Here is a 21,170-nt window from a genome sequence, read left to right on the forward strand (position 1 = left end):
GCCTTTGTTTCGAACATGAAAATATTTAATTACATTTAGTTTTTAATTGAATTAAGGATGACCTTTCACGGATTAGGAAAGAGAGTAACAGGGGCTGTTGTACAGAAAAGACAGCACAAGAATCTTAATCATGATTAAATACATTTAGAATGAATCCAAAACCATGTTTCTATATATTTAATATATTAACAATTTAAACTGCACACCAGTTATCCTTAATTCTTACCAAACAGGTCCATGTCACGCTCTACATGTCTCCCTGTTTATCTAACAATAAAACTGCCTGTTTGCTCAGTCAGGGCTGGTTTTCCACTGCAAATTTAGAGGCCTCTTGGCCAATAGTGTGAGGCAGCAGTGGGTCGACTTCTCTTCCTGGAAAGTCATATGACTCAGCTGAAACATGGCGGCTGAAAGCTATTTCAGGGTCCCTCTGACATTGAGTTGTCAACAAGTAACACGAACAAGACACCTTAAGGTTTCTCAAGATGATGTTTGGGTTAACGTTTAACTGTCAAACTGTCATACATATACATATAAAACTTCCCCTGTGAAATTTGCGAATCATCTGGAATGCAGCATTAATAGCAAGTTACATAGCCCTTCACATTAACTTTCCTAAATAGTAACAGTAACACACCAGGAAAATACATAGATTACTTAATTATATTCTACTAATAGAATCGAATAAAAAAAAGATTCCTTTACTTTTTGTTTTTGACGACTCCCCTTTTCGGCAAAAATTCGGATTTTCCTCATTCTATTAATTCTGAGCATTTTATGTACTAAAATGTCAGACATAAATGAATTACCCAGTGAGTTGTCTGCTGTCAACTGACCCTGACAATGTAAGGCATCATGTATATGAACCAGATGCAAATATATATATCCTGATTGGATTCTGGATGCGATTCCCAGAATTGTGACATACATACATAACATCGAGGCATCATTTCCTTGAGACTTACCCTAACCATAACAATAACCGCTACTTGCCTAATCCTAAACCTTAGCCCAACATTAACCTAAACCTAACCGACCAACCTTAAACAAAGTCTTCGCCCTAAAATGTAGTGTTTTACATTACGGGAACCTGCATTCTGTCCTCAAAAGAAATGTGAGTCCCCACAACGTAGCTGTATAAACAAATGTTTGTCCCCACAACATGAGTAATATACACACACAGTCCCTTTGGAACTTGCCAGAGATCCTACACAGTTACATGTAAGTAGAGGGAATAAGCAAGCTGACTCTCAAAGGACGCCTTAGCAAAAAAGCTAAATAATTCTTTGCTTTCCCTCGTGTCACTAAAAGTTCTTACTTTTTTGGCCACGTCTCCTCTAAATGTAGAACAAACTTGTTCATAAAGACTCAGAGATAAAGCTCATGTGTCTGAAAATGTTTTAATTAGTTTATAGACTTCTGGGTTGGACTCAATCTCATAATCCTGCCTCTATTTGTGTGCACCTTCGTAGCAGGCATGAGTCACTGTATTCAATTTCCACCCTTTGAAGTATTTAAGCAAATTACATAATTGCATAAACGTTCATATCTATATATATTTTCAGTTGCGCAACTCACACATGCTCCTTGTGAGATTAATCATTTAATCGCCGTCCGATTTCCCCTTTCTTCCATCGTTTCCACATTAGGATTAATATAGCAAGAGCTTTTCTCTGTCACCTGGCTCAATCAACGGCGCTATATTTCAGTCTTATTACAGATCCTATCATTTAATGTGGCCTGGAAATGACTTCAGCCACGGCGTAGCCTTAAGGTTCTTAGCTCCCGTTTAAATGATTGTGTTTAGTATTAGTGACACACACTTTGGGACGTCGAGCCTCCGAGTTCACGTGGAAGCTAATTAGGAAAAGTAACAAATTTAATAGGTGCTGGTAATTCGGCACCACTGGCTCTGCGGATGACAACTCAATTTGGTCCTCATACACACACACACTCACACACACACAGAAATGGGATGCTGGGTAGCATCACCTGCAGAGACGGGTTTTGCCAGTCAAAGCGGGATATTACATTTTTCAAGCCTTCTTCTCCCAATTTTCTCCCTTTATATCCATCTTTCCATTCTTTCGCCACCTTCTTTATCTGTCTCCTATGCTCCTTGCATCCTCCTCGTCTTCCTTCCTGTCTATCTGTGGATGCCAGCTGGTTCAGTGCTGCTGCAGTGTGCCACGCCTGCCAAACATCCGGTCTGAACCAGCGAACGAGTCTAGGGTCACTGCTCCCCTCTCTCTCCCTTTCCCTCTTTCTCTTTTTTCCCTCTCTCTGCAGCTGCAGTACAATAGCTCCCTTATCATGAGACGATTGGTGGCTTAACATCACATTATAGACATCTGCATATTCAAATTCATTGACATAAGTGACTGTTTAAACATCTTCAAGGCATGATTAACATAGCATCACATCTTTATTTTCTCCTTTACATTATAGATATTTGCAATTTCATGCAATCAGCGATTTATTTTCATGCCCCACAGTGCTCCACTTGTCCTATCCCATATTCTGTATCCACTCCTTAAATTACTGACCTACGTTGTGCCACTAACAGAATTGTACAAACTTTGACTTTGCCCTTTGTTTGTCATATATTATTTTTGTCTAAATGTGAACATTATTGTAATTGCACTATCTATGGAAATGCTTTTTTTACTCGAAGCCCAAGACGGGAACTCAAGGAACGATTGCCCGATATAATTTGGTTTTGCAGAAACGTACAAGGCCAACCTTTTCTTCCTAGTGACTGGGCTGATGTAAATAGTGCATTTGTTAGGGGTCTATTTTCTGCAGTGGATTAATACACATTTGCTTCTCTAGTGAGCATTTCAGGCTTTGTTACCTCTGTACATGAGATTATAAGAACAATATATCCTTCTTTGTAGGCAAGGTTTTGTGAGCGCTCGTATATGAACCTATAGCTCCTTAGTGCATCTGTAGCTTCCTCTAAGCCACAGAGACTTTGAAAGCAGCCCATGCAGAGCGACAGACACAGACCGGTGGCTTCTTCTAATGAGCAGACTGTTGTTGGTCTACCGTGGGGACCCTGCTTTGGAGCTGGCACTCCTTACAAGATCTTAAGAACTAATTAAACACTAAAAGTTGCCTTGTTACACAAGAAAGTCACGATTTATACGGAGCTCAAAGAAAACTAATATTTTACTTCTTCTCTTTTTCATCCCTGTCTTTCATTTGCGTTGGGATACAGTGCGGTAAGAGGCTGGTTCCAGTTTGGACTATCTACCAGCTCAGAAAGAAAAAATCTCCTATTTATAGACATCAATTATTCCTCCTGCCGCTCTGCCACTGTCCTGATGGACCTGCAGATACTGTCACCTTCACTTTGGAAAGTACATGCGGATCGTTCCCATGCTGATTTACAGATACTCCGAACTCAGCCTGCAGACTGAGGAGCCAGTTGTTTGCTCAATCTTAAAAGTTGAGTGTAAAACTACTGACTTTGCTTCGCATGCATACAGGATGTGTTGTTTTTCAACTAAGGCTGCAACTAATAATTTTCATTATCAATTAATGTGCAGATTATTTTCTCAGGTAATCGATTCTTCACTCATGTAAAACTCAACATATTTTGGTTAGGATTGGATGAAGTTTATTTTATCACAAGACCTGCCCGAGTCTACATGGTCCACAATTTATTTAAATATGGTGACAAACAACAACAAAATGTATTGTTATGAAAGGGGAACTTTTCAGATCTTTCACTAAAGTAGAGGTACCAATACAACAGAATATAATAAATAGTGTAGTGCAGTAACAAAGCATTATTTTAGCCTGGATTACATTTTTATTTCACAAATAGGTTTCTAATCAAAGTCCATGTAAGGTAGGAGGATGGAGTTGATGGGTGGGTCAAACAAACACAGAAATTTTTGTCCTGTCTGAGTGAAACCACAAGTCAAGGTTGACCTATTTTAACAATACGTTAAACATTAAACCTTCAACATAAGGTACATAATTTAAGTTATGTAACCATACCAAGTATTTTTGTTTTGATTTTCAGCTCACAGTTAACCACATATTTAAAACTGCGACCGTAATCCGAGAATAAATACGTTTGCCTCAAAACGTAACAAAGAATGCAGTTTAATTGCATGGAAACGTAATTATTAGGAGACAAGGTTCAATGTTTTCCTATGAAATGTATTGGAGTAAAAGTATAAAGGAACTTAAAATGGGAACCCTTAAGTAAAGTACAAATACATCAAAATTATGCTTAAGTAAAAAGTAATTTAATGTCTCCGTACATCTTAAACACATTGTATCAGTCATTGAAGATGGCGTTTTTTTTAATTATAAAGATCCCGTATCATCGTGCCTGTCGCGAAGCCCAATCTCTATGTTACGCAACCTGTGAACATTTTGCAAACGCGACACACCCAAATCTCCAAAATCAGCTGAAAGTCCCCGCTCGCGTAGCTCTGACTTTAGGATGACCGCTACTTTCTCCGTGCAGCTACTTTGAAACGTCTATCATTGGTCTCTTCCTCCCCCCCCCATCTTCGCTCTGGGAATGCGGAGAGAAGTTGGATTGGCAGGCCGGGGCTGCTGTCAGCACCATCTCTTTCACCTGTCCTGCTTCGGCAGCCAGCTGCTCCTCCTGCGATAAAACCGGAGTATTATTCTAGGGCTGAAAGTACTGGACTCAATCTGGCCGTCAGCTGATCGCTCAGCCTCTGTGTCTGCCTGCTCGCAAACTGCAGCCCGTATTCCTCGCTGTCAGTCAGCCAGTCAGGGCCAAAGCTGATCAAGCTTGTTTGTAAATCCCCCTCCTCCCCCCCATTTACTTTTTTACTCAGCTGCTTTGAAATAGCTTCAATTCTTACTTCTACAAGTTCGTGTGAATATGCCAGAGTTGGAAATTTGAGTCAGAATTTATTCACAAAAAAATAGGAAATCATCTGCTCAAGCAGTGAAAAGAACTTAAAATGGTGGTGAACTTCAATCAAAAGACTATAATTATATAGAGCTATACATTTAGTTTATACGTAAGAAATAATGGGACTTAATGAATGACTTGATTGAATGCGGCATCCCTGTCGCTCTCCTCATATCTCGGAGGTGTCAGCCACCTTCATCTCCTCATTTTCCTCCTTGCGAAATGAATGATGTCAAATCGATGATGCCAGCGACAGGCGCCGTCTGAATGACTGATCTGAATAAAATGGGCACGGCACCATTAGGAAACAAAAAGCTTGCTTTTATCCAGCGGCTGGCAGACTCGGCTTCTCTCCCCGGCTCTTTTCCTTTCCACTCTCTCCGTGCTGTGTAGTGCGACGTAAGCACAGCTGTCTGAAAGCAGCATGAAGGATGGACGGCTCTAACAGAAGGGGGGGGGGGGGGGGGGGGGGAGGCGAGGCGAGGACCCCGGGGGATGGCAGCGTTAACTGGGTGTGGCATGGCCCGGTTGCGTTTTTTTGGCTACACTGAGAGCAGATGTGGCCAAGCTGCAGGCTGAGTGTCTGGCTGTTGGCCATGAAGTGGAAACCCTGTGACCTGGCCAGCTACGCGGATCATTTTGACTTTTACCTTTACTTATTCAGGGAAAGTTTAACGCACCTCTGCAGTCCTGGTGCTAAAAGGCTCCACAGCTAAAAGATAATTCTGGTTTGTTACAACTTGGCAGTGCTAGTAGAAGCATCTTACCTTTAAATTATTCCTCGAGTGACGATTAAAAGTCTTGCATTGAAAATCCAGCCCAGATGCAAAAACTTTTGCATCTATGTTAACGTTATAGTGTTTAAGTCGCTCTTGGCGCTTTTGGCATTTCAAAACTAGATTCTAGATTTAGGGAACAAAACCAATTTGGATAGTTATTATAAAACATGTTTTGGGTTAAAATGAGTAGATTTCAAACAGGACACAAACACCATTAAACATATTTGTGATATGTAATGTACAAATGTAATGCGGGACAAAATTCATTCATTATTCATTTTTGTATGTTAAGTATTAGGCAGCAGAATGACCCCTTGTAGTGTGTGATATTATTTGATTACTATTATGAATGTAGCATTGTGCACGCAGCATTTTATGTTGTAGTTGGTCCAACTAAAGCTTAGTTTTATTCAATGTACTCCAGTGAGGCTGAAATCTAGGAATATGGTGACATCACTAGCAAGTACGGAAGCAAAATAAGGGCATTAGAATTTAAATCGTGTAAATTAACTGACTACCAAATTGTGAAAGTTACTCACTACTTAATATTAACTTTTAAAGGGGGGGAACTGGATTAGGTAGAAGAGGGTTTGGACAGAAATTTTAGAGGTGTCAGGAAGAAAGATTTGAATTGATAGATTTCTAAATAGAGAATGCTTTTGACTAAAAATGTAGGAGGAATTGGAAAGGAATAAAAGCATTCTTGTTCTTAGCTTGGATGCTGTGGGATTGGAAGAAAATAGTTGCACTTCAAGGTTTGGGGGACACCACTGTTTGTGTCCCGGGTGGAACAACGCAGACTTATTTTACCGTAACAAATGTATTGTTTTAACCAAACTATAAACTTTTATTAAACCTAACCAATGGGTTTTGTAGCGTAAGTTAACCTAAAAACTAAGTAAACCTATGTTGGGATTTTGTTTTCAAAAGAGTTTATATGCATGTAATAAGTAACAAACTGTATTTTTCCCATTTCCTCTGAACTCGTGACCAAGCAGCTGTATTTGACCAGTTGAGGCTAAGAATGTGTTTCTGCCTCCCATGCACTCCATAAATGACTTTGGAGCTGAACACAGGCACTACTTGTGCACCGACAAGGACAAACCACGCTCACTAAAAATACATTTCCTGACTTGTCGGATCAAGCACAATGGAAATCAATGAACACCTTTAAATAAGATATTGCCTGAAAGCTTCAAGCTCAGATCCTCAACTGCTTTCACCTTTTCTGAAACCATGATGCACTTCTTCAAACAACTCTCTGTTTCCATTCCCCAAAACACTCACAGCCTGCTCCAGCTCATAATCCCTCAGGCGAGTTTTGATTGTTACTTAAATCAAAAACCCTTGGCTCTGAAATGAGCTAGATTGTGTGAACTCCTTGGCGGCACACAAGTTGATATTCCCCCCCATGCTGCCCAGGGACATTGACAGCCGCTCTTTGTCCCATAAACATCTCGGCCCCTGACGCCTGCTTTTAGCTAGATTGAATCCAACTTCAAAATGAACTCATGAGGCTATGCCGCTGCCTCAAAGTCCAGGACTCTCTGCTGTAACAGAAAATGCATGTACTGTACCGTGAATATGGTGTAACTCAAAACTGAGTTGGGTCATGTCGGCGGATGGTGTTGTTTGCCAACACTATATTGAAAATGGCCCGTTCAAGTTCATGGGTGGAAAGTTAATTGCCTTCCACCCTCAGGAGGTTGTCTGGCAGTTTTGCAGATGATGCAAGAGCATCCATGTGTAGCATTCAAGCGCCAGGATTAGCGAGTCCTATGCCCTGACCAATGGGCTATCCTGATCCTACCTTCTCCAGGTTAATGCCTATTCTTCATAAATAATAATTACGCAGCCACACAGTCGATCTGATCAGCTGTGACGAATCACTTTCCAATACGTACCTATACCTCTTCTGGTCTCACGTGTTTTTTCTTTTGCCGCTGTGTTTTGCACTTCAGGGCCACCGTAGCTTCTGCACCTTCTTTCAGCTTGTCCTCGCTGAAGTGTTTCTGTCCAGTGACATTCTTTGTCTGAAGGACACTGGCGCTCAGCCAAGAGCTTCTGCTGGGCCCGCACCAGCCGTTTAATTGAAACAGTGTTAAGAATTTTCTTTTGGCACCAAAGCCCGACCAGAAAGGCCGGCGGACCTGATAAAAAGGGATTAGGAGGAACGCGTTGCGGGGAATATTATGTTGAGTGTGACGCGGCGGCTTGTGGAGGAATTAGTAAAGCCCTGACCCATCCTGGGTGGGTCAGGCAGAAGGACAAACCAATGATTAATGGAGTGGTCAAAGGCTACACTTAAAACCCATTTCACAACAAGAGCTGTGGAATATTAAACACTGGTCCGCCTCGGCACCACAAGTGGTACAATAAACCACTTCATTCACCTGCAGTCCGACCCAGTACTGTCTGCAGAGATCATCACAAATAACCCTCAACAGCACACATCTAGAATTCATGTCATTGTTATGTCATAGTTAGATTCTTTTTTTTGTACTTTTGCATCAGGTTGAGTCTAGAAAATACAATTAGCTAAATACCAAATTGCAATGGTTGAACTTAACTAAATACAAATACAATAAATAGCTCAGTGTCTGCTGGATGTGCGATGTATTGGCCACATCTTCTTTATGAGGAGAAATATAATAATATATATATTATAATTTATTTACAGTGTTCCGTTGCCCCTAAGCAGTTACAAATATATTAATGCAGCTTAACAGTTTTTCACAATTGCTAAAAAACTATTTTGGAAACTAGAGGGCCCTCTTTGTCGAAGCTCTACACACAAAACCCCAAAACATATATACGCAAATGGTCTTCCATTTCTTGCAAAAGCAAACACCTCATTCGAAACTAAATAAACTCTTCTAAAAATGGTATTTTTGCATCAAAACTTTACACACAAACAGCAAATATATAACTCCCTCCTCATGCCAACTGCACACTGATGTGCTACTGTAAGTATAAAACACTATTATCTAGAGTCTTTGACATTTTTATTCGGAGCATTCTGTAAAAATAGACTGTGAACACGTATGCAACGTGTTTATTCTTAATACTCTCATAACAGTATCAGACTTTAACTACTTTAACTGAAGATGACATGAACGTAGTTACTGTATTGTGCTAAACAAAATACAGTATATTGCCGTTACAGTCCTCTAACTCTCCATTGATGATCAAACATGAATACTATCTATAGTGCTCAAGCTCTGATTCCAAAGTGATTTAATTGGTCACAGGTGTGTTCCCTGTGCATTCTGGGTGCAGATGATTGCTAATTGAGTGTGCTATTTCAGTGGCAGTGTTTAGCATATAACACACACAGGCTTTTAGTTTAGAATGGCGTGTCTAACGTGGATGACCGTGTGTTGTAGAACCTGGTCAATTCCATTTCATGCTACTTTCAGCAGCAAATAATGCAGTTTTTAGTCCCCTGCATTTATTTCACACAGTTACTGGACAAACAAAATTTGATTAGCTTATGAAATGCGACAAAAAATAGTTTCTACTAAACTCCTGATGGTATGTGAAATAGTAATTAGTGCCTCGGGACCGACGGGATGAATCTTGGAGGGGAAAGTGAAAAAAACACTTGATACGTAAATGAAATGTAGAAATGTAATATCATTTATATGTCAGGATCTATTTTGCATACTAAGTATTTTTTTTCTTACTTGTATTTATTTTACTTGTACTTGAGTAATTTTATATTGTGTTGTTGGTACAAAACATCTGAACACTAACACGTAGTTACAGTCTTTCTTTAACAGAATCAAACAGAAAATATCCTTCATTTTCATGGAATCACTCAAAATGAAGATTTTTGACACAACTTTATTTTGCTTGTTAATTCAGGTCATAAATAATACCAGCCTGACTTCCAACAGACCAGCTTGTCCACAATCCTTCCACTGCTCATTTCAGTGGACGGACCCATCACTGAATCGATTCCCTAAGACGACGCGTTACACTGAAGTGAAACGTGGCTTGAAGACCATTTTAGTGTAAACCCACATTACCGTGACTCCATTTCAGTTTTACAGACACAGCGGGCTGCTTCAAGGTGGATTAAGGCTTGCCGCTGTGAAACTAAAGTTATTCTCAGCCCCATCACAGCCCTGTCCTCAATACCAAAGCACTTTATAAATAGGCAACCAAATGGGGCACTGTTACATCTGAGCCTTGTGTCGTGCAGTCACGCTGAGTTTTTCATTGAGAGGCTCCTGAAAGATAATCACAGAGAGCATTTTACAGTGATGTTACTGAGTTCCATGTGATTTTTGCAGCTCTCCATGGGCCAAATATTGCGGTTTATAAACCCTAGTTTCCCAACACCATATCTACTTTACAGCTAATTTTCCAGCTTTCCCCTGTTTTCTGCAGGTGTGTGACCAGCTTGGCATCGGTTTATCGGTCTCAGAAGTGACTGAGCGGAGAAGAAAATCTGCTGTATTCAAACTGCCCTCCAGTGGAGACATCGTGTACCGCACCCACGCTGCTCTCTGTCCCAGCTCACCCTTAGCGTCCAGTCGGTGTGTGTCTTACTGTTGACCACCTCCACCACCACTGCAGTCGGTTAGCAGAGGACATGTGTACGACGGAGAACAGGTGAGTATTTATGGTCTCTATCTAAACGGTTCCAATATAAGGTGGGTGAACTTGATTTCCTTGTGTGGCTCTGCTGTGTCAGCTGCCCTCTTGAGATAAAATAAAGTAACTGTTAACACTGGATGGTGTCTCTTTCAGCGGCTTGTTTCTCTCACTGAAGATGAACTCCTTCCTCCGTGCCGCACCACAGTGCCGTGAGTGTGTGTGGGTGGGGAGGGTCAGCTGGTGTTGTGAATCAGGCCGCTGAGGTGTCGAGACACGGCTTCTTCACAACACCAGGGTTCCTCCCCTCCGCTTCCTGCTAAGATGTATGGTACAAGTCAAAGTTGTAAGTAACTGCTATCTGCAAAGTGTTGTAACTGTAGGAAGTGGATACTGTTTCTGTGTATTATTTCTAGTGTGACTAAGGATTTTCCGTGTGCCATAACTTTGTGTAAAAATGTTTGTGCTCATTTGAGTCCATTGCAAATGCGTTTCTTAGTCAAGTTTATTTTCTGTCTTAATAAATACCAATAATGTCACACACAATGTCACAGATGCTCAGTGTTTTTTTCACCTCACTTTCTTAAAATACGTGTCAGCATCTTGGAGAACCAAGAGTGAGACAGACTGATGCAAAAGAGGCCAAGAACGATCGTGATTCTAGAAACAGGCCTAATGGTTAAGGCACATGCCACATCACCATTTTATAAGAGCTAACTCGAGATTACATTACTTGTTGAGATGTTTTGCAACATTTGTATTGAACAATGTTGACGGTCAAATGCATAGTAACTCATATGCATTTGGCTGAATAGGGCTTTGTCTTGGAAGAGTGCTCTAGCATCAGACAATGGTTGGATTCTGTCCATACATATAGCGACTGCTGGCAGCACCACATCCGTCTGTACAGCTTCGTCCATAGATTTTCAGTCTTGGCTCTGAAATCCCTTTTCCTATATAAGCGTCTTTAGTACTGTAACTGTTTGAGTGGTAAATAAACGTCTTGTGACTGAAGGAACAATATCTGTGTCTCTGTGTCATTATTAACTCTCATCAAGGAACCTTTGTGACACTTTCTATAATTAAAAAGAGTACACCATTGTTGCATTGTACAGCTTTTACTAGATAGATAGATCTTTTACAGATGCAGATAAATAAAGCTTGGCAACACACAGAAAAATGGATGAAAGGAAGAGAAAAGCACAGTGAAAATATAAAACCATTCTTGTGTCATTGACAGCTCACATGTAGCTGGAATGTTTTAGGGGTTCACTTAATTATGAAATGAAACATCACACGCTGGTCTTATTAATTTGGGATACTTCATTCAGGTAGGAGATGAATAACTTGGTTCCCTCGATGTAGTTGTACCTAAGAGAAAAACGTTTAAAAAAAGACAAGGGTTAATAAACATAATTTTGGACTAGACAATCTGCTGCATTGATGGAGACATTCAGTGAAAAAAGCATGTATGGAACAACCTGCAAGTCTCATTTATATCATATTCTATAAACGTCCACCATAGTTCATAGCAATGCCATTATAGTCCCTGTTCTGCTTTTGTTGTTTTTGCATGTCTACCTTTAATTATATTCATTCCCTATCATCTTGCAGTCATAACGGTGAATATTAGGTGATGGGATTATTTCATTTCATGCGGATGATTAAGAGAAGATAAAGACGCGTGAGCCCTGGAGGTCCACATGTCTGCATCTTACCTACTGATAAGATCACACCTTTTCTCCTGCAGCTTGTGCTCATACTAACACTCCCAACAGACCCAACAGGCAAGATTAACTAATAAAGGTTCAATATAAAACTTGCTGTAAAAATGAAATAAAAAAAGGAAATATGTGTGAAACCTGCTCATTTTCTCATTCTGAGAGTGCAGCCCGTCGTCAAAGCCACCAATGGGCATCATGATGATGCTTTTCCCCGTCACATCCTGGAAGGTTCTGGCGATAGGAATGGTCCCACCCTCACGTATCAGATCAGGATCCATGTCAAAAACTGGGCAAGGTAGGACATTTTATATTATAGTGTAATGGACATGACTCAGTTATCTACCACAGATTAAAACAAAGCAAAGGACTGAAAACAAACTATAGAGGCATATAACACGAAATATAAAAGCAAAGTAAGAGCCATAAAAGAGAAGCCAAAAGCAGTAATAAATGGCAACACCAGAAAACCACCTCCGTACGAATTTGGTGGTGATGGTGTGTTCTGTACCTCTCTTTACAGCAGCCTTCCCAGCGTCATAGAGAGGATGCTGAGTGTCAGCCAGCCAAGGCTTCGCCCCTATCACCATTGTGACCTTCAGCTTATTGGGACTCTTTCGCTTGGCAAACACCGAGTGAAGGTAATCTGTTACCTAAAGCATCAAACCAACAAGATAAGAGCACAAGTACTTTCTGAGAAAAAAATATTTGCTTGTTCTAAAAAAAACAGCATTATTTGGCTATTTTTTTCAAAGCAGAGACTTCACATCCTGTTTTACCTGTTTCTTGACCAGAGCAGGGTCCATGTTGGGAACTTGTCTAATGGAGAACTTAGCGGTAACCTTAGCAGGGATGACGGTCTTTGTGCCAGGGTCAGAGAAAGCCCCCTCGATGCCATGGATGGTGACGGTGGGGTAGCGCCACATGTGGGCCAACAAGTCCACCTGCAGGAAACAAACAATGACCATCACGCATCTCGTTGTGTCCACCTTGCCTTTAACGCAGATTATTTCTACCACTTTCGATATTCTGACCTTATTGGTGTACATGAGCTGGCTGACACCGATCTTGGTCTTGTAGTTGTCCAAGTCAAATTGGATGTCCTGATACATTCTCCATTCCTCATCAGAGAGGGGAGCCACGGCCTCCCTGATCCCTGGAATCAGGATCTTACCACTGGGGCTGATCAGTGTGTCTAAGACGAAAAGTTACAAAAGAAGAATTTTGTTGTGATTTTAACCCTCATCCTTCCAACATATAAAGACTACCGACTGGGAACCCCAAGAAGAAACTACTGTAAGATACAACCGCCATTGCAAAATGTTAACTTATTTCTTCTCAAAATATTAGTCATGCAAAAACATGTCGAGGGGTTTAAAACATTTAAATATCTTACCTGACTTACCTGTAAGTCGTAATTTAGTATTATAATATATTTGTGCATATTCATGCCTGGAAGAATCTTGTAATGCGATATCAGACACCCCTAAAGTGGACCATACCATTCTTAACCTTGACGTTAGGTCAACGTCTCTCCCGCTGTAGGTGAATGTAAGTCGCACACTTTGTTGGTGACTACCAACTACAAAAGATGTTGTGTGGTCTGTGCCCCATTAGCTGGTGTTGTAGGTTTGATTCATCATCAGCTACAGAGTGGTGATATTACGTTACACTAGATTTATGTCTTCAGTAGGAACCAGTGGGCTTTGAGCTGAGTGCCACAGACAGGGTCAGGAAGTCAGAAAGTATTGAGAGCCGGGCTAACATCATTGTTTGTTGTGGTTTTTTCATGGTATTTGTTGACAATACGAAATATGCAAAGCAATGCTAGCTTTATCCTGCCTTTCTGGTCCGGTCTTCTTAAAGAGATGATGCAAGTCATGAGATTTACTGTTTTAGATAAAGGTTCAAAAATAGAATTCAAATTTTTTTGCCCTGCGGGTACCTGGCATAATGTCGAGGCTTGGTCCAGTGTCTTATCTTCTTGTGAGTGACTTCATAAATGAATGTATGAATGTGCACTACCTAAAAAATACACTCACCAAGAATGCCAATGAGGTCAGTCATCGGTTCAATCACGGTGCCTCCGTAAACACCGGAATGTAAGTCCTGTTTAGGTCCTTGAACCTGAAAATGCACCACGAAAGAGCTGAATGACACACATGTGACCAAAGAATTAGGAAGTATGTATCTGAAACTAAATGTTTTTTGTGTGTGCTTGTGTGTGGAATGCTACACAACCTCAGCAAAGAAGTAACAGTTGCCTCTGGTGCCGTAGGTGAGGGCGGGCCGTCTGCTGAGCCAGCCGCAGTCTGAGATGATGATGTAATCCACGTCAGAGAAGAAGGTGTCCCTCTGTGCCACGATCATGGTGTCCAGGCCATTAGAGCCCGTCTCCTCCATGCCCTCGATGACGAACTTCACATTTACCGGCAGCTCCTGGTAGACAGATGGGACAGACAGTGCTACTCCGTCACGAGCTGTTGGAGGAGAATCTCATCTGCAAACTCCGGTTCTTCCGAGTGAAGCCAATGCGGAAGTGTCTTAAAACTTGCATTCTCTCTACTGACCAGCAGGGGGCGACTCCTCTGGTTGCAAAAAGAAGTCCGATTGTATAGAAGTCTATGAGAAAATGACTCTACTTCTCTCTTGATTTATTCCCTCAGTAAACATTGTAAACATGAGTTTATGGTCTCAATCTCTAGTTTAACGTCTTCTTCAATACAGCATGATGTTCATTTAGTGAATGATGGTCCATTTAGAGTCAAACAGCCCATAAAGCAGGGCATGCTTTATGGGCTTCTGTACATTGGCTGTTCATTGGCTGCAAAAAAAAAAAAACACGGCGACGGCCGTAATCCAAGATGACGATGGCAAAATCGCCGAAGACGAGGCTTCAAAACGTCGGTCCACAAACCAATGGGTGACTTCACGATGACTACGTCCACTTCCTATATACATCTATGTCTGCAACAGATTTTTATTTTTGACAATGCCTTTTTTCAAATGTAATGGTGTTTCAGCAGGGTTTGTAGATCTAAAATCCCGAGCCATTAGCCACGTGTGAAACTAGTCGACACACACACAATTTCTCTCTCCTTAATGCATCCAGCATCTGGCTGAGGCCTTTTGATGTGCATATTCAACTCTGTGTGTTGTTGTTTTCACGAGATAAAATGGCAGCGAGGCTGGTGGGAACAGACTGCTGCAGTGACTTTGCAAAAAAAAACGCAGTGACTTTGCAAGTCGGTCTGGCCAAAGCTCAGCTCTTCTCTCTCACAAGCCTGAGGATATGCAGTTTATCCTAGCAGTAACTCTTTCTGTGACGGCCATGTCTATAATGCCTTATGAACATACTTATGTGTTATAACTTGCTTATAGCACTGTATAGTTAGAGATGTGTCATAAATATCCATTATACAACAACAATCATAATACTTAAGCATTGTCATTGACAGATTTGTTTTTGCAAGGATCATAGTATATTTCCATAGTTGTTATATATCATAATCATTTTATAATGGATTATAATCACTTTTATAATCCTTTGCAATTTGATTATAAATTAAGATTAGTGGTTATTGTTTCCACAATAATTTATGTGATGTAAAGAATTATTTTAACGTATTTACTTAAAGCTAACAATGACCACGAGTACCTCAAAATCACATTATATTGCATAAAACTGTGATTTGAATACATTATGTCAATATTAAAACACAATGGAACTCTGTAAAAAAAATGTACGTTGCTTTAAGCAGATTTAACGCATTATAGACATGGCCGTCATAGAAAGTGTTAGCGTTCTCGCTAGTCTATCTTGCCTCTCTCTATTTCCCCTCTTTCAATTTACAGCGCTTTCAACTAAAGACGATTTGCAAAGGAGCGCTCTCATCTGTCCTTTGGTCTCACTTGAGGTCACATTGCCTCTGCAGCTCCGATCCCACTCACACATTTGATTCTGTTATCTGTGGAATGCAAAAGTAACCCGATACAACGGCGGTATTGTGAACTTTCTCTCACCATACTAAGGGCCCGGTACGCCCCCACAGCATGGATCCAGGCCAAAACTGGGGCCTTGTTGTCCGACGCTCCTCTTCCATACAGGTTACCTGCATGCACAAGAATCATGATATAAGTATGGGTGTGCTTTAAGACTTGTGCTCACGTGAAGTGAAGTACAGAATGTGACAACAAGCGGTGAACTTGATTTCGGAAAAGCTGCTTATATATACTGTGTATATAAAAATGTTTGTAATACTGTTTTGTTGCGTGGTTGATTTTTCCTGTTTAGTTATGGATGTAACACACTGTTTGCATTACACATTTGACCAACATCTGACATTAAATTATTGAATTTATCTAGTCTAATCTAACCACTTGTTATCACGTGACTGAAGTTCCAGACGTAGATCACATAATGACAACAGAATAATTTCATTGACAACTGGGGGGAACTATCCACTGCTGACATAAAGGAAGGTCTGTAGTGGTTGCTTGCGTATGCTTTGGTTTTGAAAAGTAGCACAGCAGACACTACAATGGACCCTACTGCATCAAGCCATACACTGCCATCCACTGGCCAGCCGTTGTAAGTGCAACACAAATTCCTCAAAAGCAAGATGGCTGCCGGGTGGCCAGAAAGGCTGAGCAGCTCAGGAATACCTTGCCAGTCCCTCTTCAGCAGATGACTCTTGCAGGTGAATGAATGCCAGTAGATGAGTATGCCTGTGACTATGTAGGACGTTTATGACATTATGCTATGACTTCTGTGGGTTTGTTCAATGTTTGTTTGCACAGCATGAGTTGGTCATGGTGTGCTTAATTACAGGCTGTTACCATTGATGTCGGTCAGGTTGTAGGGGTCCGTCGCCCAGCCGTCCTCCAGCTTCGCCGGCTGGACGTCCACATGGCCGTAGACGCACACCGTGTGTTTGCTTGGGTCGCTGCCAAACAGAGCTGTCACTACTTTAGGCAACGCTAACGTCTGCCCGTTGGGGAGCTGCGGATGATTTAAAGGCGAGTTAGCATCAGCACGAACTGCTGCAGTGTCCCTCAATCATTGGGATTTTCACTTTTCTCAAGTGCAACAAGTGTTTCAACAGTTGTATACCACCTAACCAGTACTCCATTAGCTACACAATCAACTCAATCTGTGTATATTTCTCAAATATCAAGAAAGTAAAAGCCGTGCATTTCAAATATGTCCAACAGTAAAAGCACTTATTATGCAAAGTGGCCCTTTCAGAATATTATAGATTTTATTATTGGATTATATTGTTGATGCATTAATGTGTTCATCACTTTAATGTTGAAACTGGTGAAGGTGGGGCTAATGTGAATTACTCTCTAGGCTATATGCCACCGGGTAGTTTAGTCTACAATAATACATCATAACTTATTAGTTGGTTTTATTTTGTATTAATAATCTGAATCGGTAAAGTAACTAACTCTACAAAAATACATTTAGTGCAGTAAAAAATGTGTTGTAATAGAAGTATAAAGTAGCAAATCAGTAATTTCGTTTAAATCACTTCATAAAACCCATGTTTACAGACTGGCCTTTATGTGATGTCATCGCTTTACTGCTTTATTTTATTATTCATTTTACTAAATTATTTTATTTATTTCTTTGTTTATTTTTGATGGCTCGATTGGTTTTATCGTTTCATATACTGTAGTGATTTATCAGGGTTTAACCTTGTTGGGCCTCACTGTTGAGCTTGCTGCTGTTGTATTGCCTTGTGTTTGTTGCTTTCTCTGTCAAAGCACTTTGTAAACTCTATTTAAAAAAGGTGCTTTATAAATAACGTTATTATATAAAATTGAAACGCTAAAGGAGAAGTAATTCAAAATTGTACTTAAGTTCAGTACTTGAGTATATGTACTTAGATTCCACCGCTGACTAATGAGAACTTCTCACAGGATTTTTAAGATGTCTAGTTAATTCAGAAAAACAGGGCAAATATGTTTTCCTTAAGTGAACGCATTAAGCTTCCATAAAGAGAAGTGCTGCTGCTGCTCAGTTTATTTATCTCAAAGGGTCATCAGCTACTGTTTTTACTCTTCACTGAGACACTACACTGCAGTAACAATGCATGCCAGGTTGGTCCTTATTACTGGCGAGAAGCTGAGGATGTTGACCTCTCGTTCGAACCTCAAACATCATAAAATGTGTAATGAGTTTTGGAAGCAGCTTTCATGTGTCTTCGTCAGTAATGAGGAGGTAGATTTAGTCCTGACCGCTCCACTTCCTTTTTGAAGTTACCAGCTTGTTTACCCGCTGTCGCCCCTCCCGATGAGCCAAGCTCGCTGTTTGAAATACAAACTATTTACCAACCAATTTGGGCAACGACTACATTGCAAAGCTCTAATATCTCACTAAGGCATCGAGTCGGCCCTGTCACTGACTTCTTGCTCTCCGATGTCCACCAGTTCGACAGTCCCTCCCATGAGCCTCAGCTTCTGAGCCACCACCTCCATCATGCGGTGCAGGTCTGGTCTCTTCAAGACGTTGCTGGAGTCGCTTTCGATTGCAACCCAGTCCCGCAGAGCCTGAAGCACACACACATGCAGACAGATCATTCAAAACATCAGCGGTGAGCCTAATCCTTCTGCCATCTTGTGAGATATACGACTGTACTGCTGCACACTACGAGGGTTCGATGACTAAAATGTGTTCTTGATTCAGTTTCAATCAAGCAATCTAAGATCAAAACAAAACAAGAGGCAAAGCTGTACAGTATGTGCCCCTTTGTTGCGTTTAATACTGCCACCTTTTGGCTGAGAGGGGCTAATGACTCAACTGCACTGACAACTGATTCAAATTCTGCTTTAATATAAGCAAATTAAAGGAGACAAATCATGAAAAACTCACCTTTTCAGTGCTCCGGCACATACATTTGGGTATATAAAGTATACCAACACACAAACTGAAATATGACAAGTATACCAATCATACAGGTGTATTCAGGCAGACAAAGAATGTTTTTTTTTAAACATTAAAGTGTGTAAACATGGTTTAAACTCTCTCCTCCAGTATCTTTAGACAAGCTGAATGTGTTTAAGCCGCCATATTAGTGAAATGTTGTAAAGATGATCATGTTCTGGTCATCTTTGTAAAAACACAATATTGTCCACCCAGCTTTATTTTTCTATTTGACCTTGTTAACCTTTGTGAGGACAATAGCGGAAAAAAGGTTTTCTATTAAAAATAAAAATGACAGAAAAGTATCCATGTTGGAAATGAAAAGCTCTTTCATCTTTTTTTAACACCTATTCAATTTTCTCGAGTTCACTTTACTCATTAATGTTGCTTAATTAAGAAGTACAATACACTCTAAAAGTCACGTCAGTTATATTTGTATCACAGATCGCAGTCTCACACATGAGTGTGTTTGATATCAATGCGGTGTCATTTTCAGTCACACCATGTCTGGTTGCTCTATGGGACTAACAAACTCTGGTGTAAATTGGACATCTCGAGTGCTTGGACTCTGAAAGTTCAGGGCTTGGACTCTTCAATGTATTGCTTAAGGAAGAAGAAGAATTCTATTGTACCTCCACATATTCCTCTTGATGGCTGTCAATGTACTGCGCAAGCTCCGTATACTGGAAGGCATGGACAGTAGAGATGACCAGCAGTATGGAGGGCAGAACTAGAAGATTCATCTGTTGGGAGAGTCAGAAAGTGAATTATTGAGACAGAGCAGATGGCTGTATTACATCATCAGAGTATATCGTACAACAGAATACTCCCCCAGTAAGGTAAACACATCCAGAGCTGTAGAAACATTAGGTCATGAGTCCAGATCCCCCCCAATGCAAACTCAAAGATAAAAGACGACATGCCACTGAACATTTGATCTTTCTACTTGACATTAGGGCTACAACTAACCACTTTATTTAATTGTATTCATTTTCAAATACATTTTTTTGTTTAAATGTTAGTTTCTAAAAAATTAAATGCTAGAAAAAAAGATTCTCCGAGTTCCCAATGAACCCAATGATATTCGGTTTACAAGCAACGCAGCAGATCTAGATTTAAGGATATTCAGTCTGAATAAAATTTCAAAGTAAAAGTACGCTCACTGGATGGCCTTTTGTCTTACCTTGTCCCTGCTGGAGGTGTGTGTGTGTGTGTGTGTGTGTGTGTGTGACAGTCTCCTACAGCAGGCAGACTGTGGCCCCGTATCGACGCCCGCACATTTATATACCCTCCCTTTGGTGTCACACTCCTGCCCCGGAGGTCAAATATTTCCTGACACCATGCCAAGACTGCTGACAAATTAATTCAATTTTTCCACTGACAAGCACAAGAATTACACTCAATCTATTGATCCTGCTCCAAGAATGCACAGTGGGGTTCAGCAGTGGCAAAAGCAGCGCGGTGAAATGAACAAATTCCAGTTGTTTGTGGTTTTGAATCTCCAAGCAACCCCCCCCCCCCCCCCCCGTGTCCCATTGTGCTGCACTTAACGTTGAGCTTATTCCACATGCTGAATTAGGTTCGTCTGAAAATGTTTAATCCCATCACCTCTTCATGTTCATTGGATAAATTGCATGGTCAAAAACTTCCTGTCTCTTTCCATGTGTCCCAGTGTGAGACAGGACTAGAGCCTGTGGATTTGTCACAGTCGTGTGAAAATAAAAGGTAAACGGGGGGAGGGGTCAAAAACCCAAAGTTCGCAACTTGGTCTTCAATTTTGTGTGCATGTTTGCTTTGAGTTTGCTGTTTGAGTTTGTGTTCGCCTGGATTCAGTATTCCAATCTCTATGCAATTTAGCTTGTCATCTTAGCAGTTGTGTATGCGAGGAATTAAAGTTTAAAAACATTCCTTAGTATGTTTAATAGCACCCCTAGTGGTGGATATTATATGTTCCATAGTTCAGAGAGAGGTTCAGGACTCAACACATATCCTATTTAATGATAGGAACTACATAATTACTTTCAGTATTGACAAAACTTAAGATTTTTCATTTACATTCATTTTTTATAGACTCTGTGTGCACTTTAAAGCTGTTAGTTAACCTAATCTGCATGTATTTAGACTGTGGGATGAAACCGGAGTACCCGGAGGAAACCCACGTGACACGGGGAGAACATGCAAACTCTACACAGCAAGGTAGGTCCGGACCAGGAACCTTCTTGCACAGTGCT

At 40.7% G+C, this 21,170-nt stretch overlaps 1 protein-coding gene across 1 annotated transcript; it reads right to left on the minus strand.

Annotated features, from left to right (window-relative positions):
- Positions 1-11,582: 11,582 nt before the first annotated feature.
- On the minus strand, positions 11,583-20,143 carry cndp1 (carnosine dipeptidase 1). The gene is made up of 12 exons (XM_076096626.1): positions 20,123-20,143; positions 19,572-19,682; positions 18,423-18,566; positions 16,851-17,013; positions 16,035-16,123; positions 14,253-14,450; positions 14,054-14,138; positions 13,046-13,206; positions 12,791-12,955; positions 12,523-12,664; positions 12,153-12,300; positions 11,583-11,661 (listed from the first exon to the last, which is right to left on the minus strand). The coding sequence occupies exons 2-12, from the start codon at positions 19,680-19,682 to the stop codon at positions 11,583-11,585; spliced, it is 1,485 nt and encodes a 494-aa protein (XP_075952741.1). The 5' UTR covers positions 20,123-20,143.
- Between the last annotated feature and the right edge of the window lie 1,027 nt (positions 20,144-21,170).

This window comes from Anarhichas minor, unplaced genomic scaffold (assembly GCF_050575085.1).
Source record: "Anarhichas minor isolate MPS153535 unplaced genomic scaffold, ASM5057508v1 ptg000022l, whole genome shotgun sequence".
Classification (NCBI taxonomy): domain Eukaryota; kingdom Metazoa; phylum Chordata; class Actinopteri; order Perciformes; family Anarhichadidae; genus Anarhichas; species Anarhichas minor.

Coding starts and splice junctions, on each gene's coding strand:
- cndp1 (XM_076096626.1), bottom strand. CDS start 19,682: ATGAATCTTCTAGTTCTGCCCTCCATACTGCTGGTCATCTCTACTGTC. Junction 17,014..18,422: donor TGGACATCGGAGAGCAAGAA/GTCAGTGACAGG, acceptor AATCATCCGCAG/CTCCCCAACGGGCAGACGTT. Junction 14,451..16,034: donor CGTACCGGGCCCTTAGTATG/GTGAGAGAAAGT, acceptor TCTGTCTACCAG/GAGCTGCCGGTAAATGTGAA.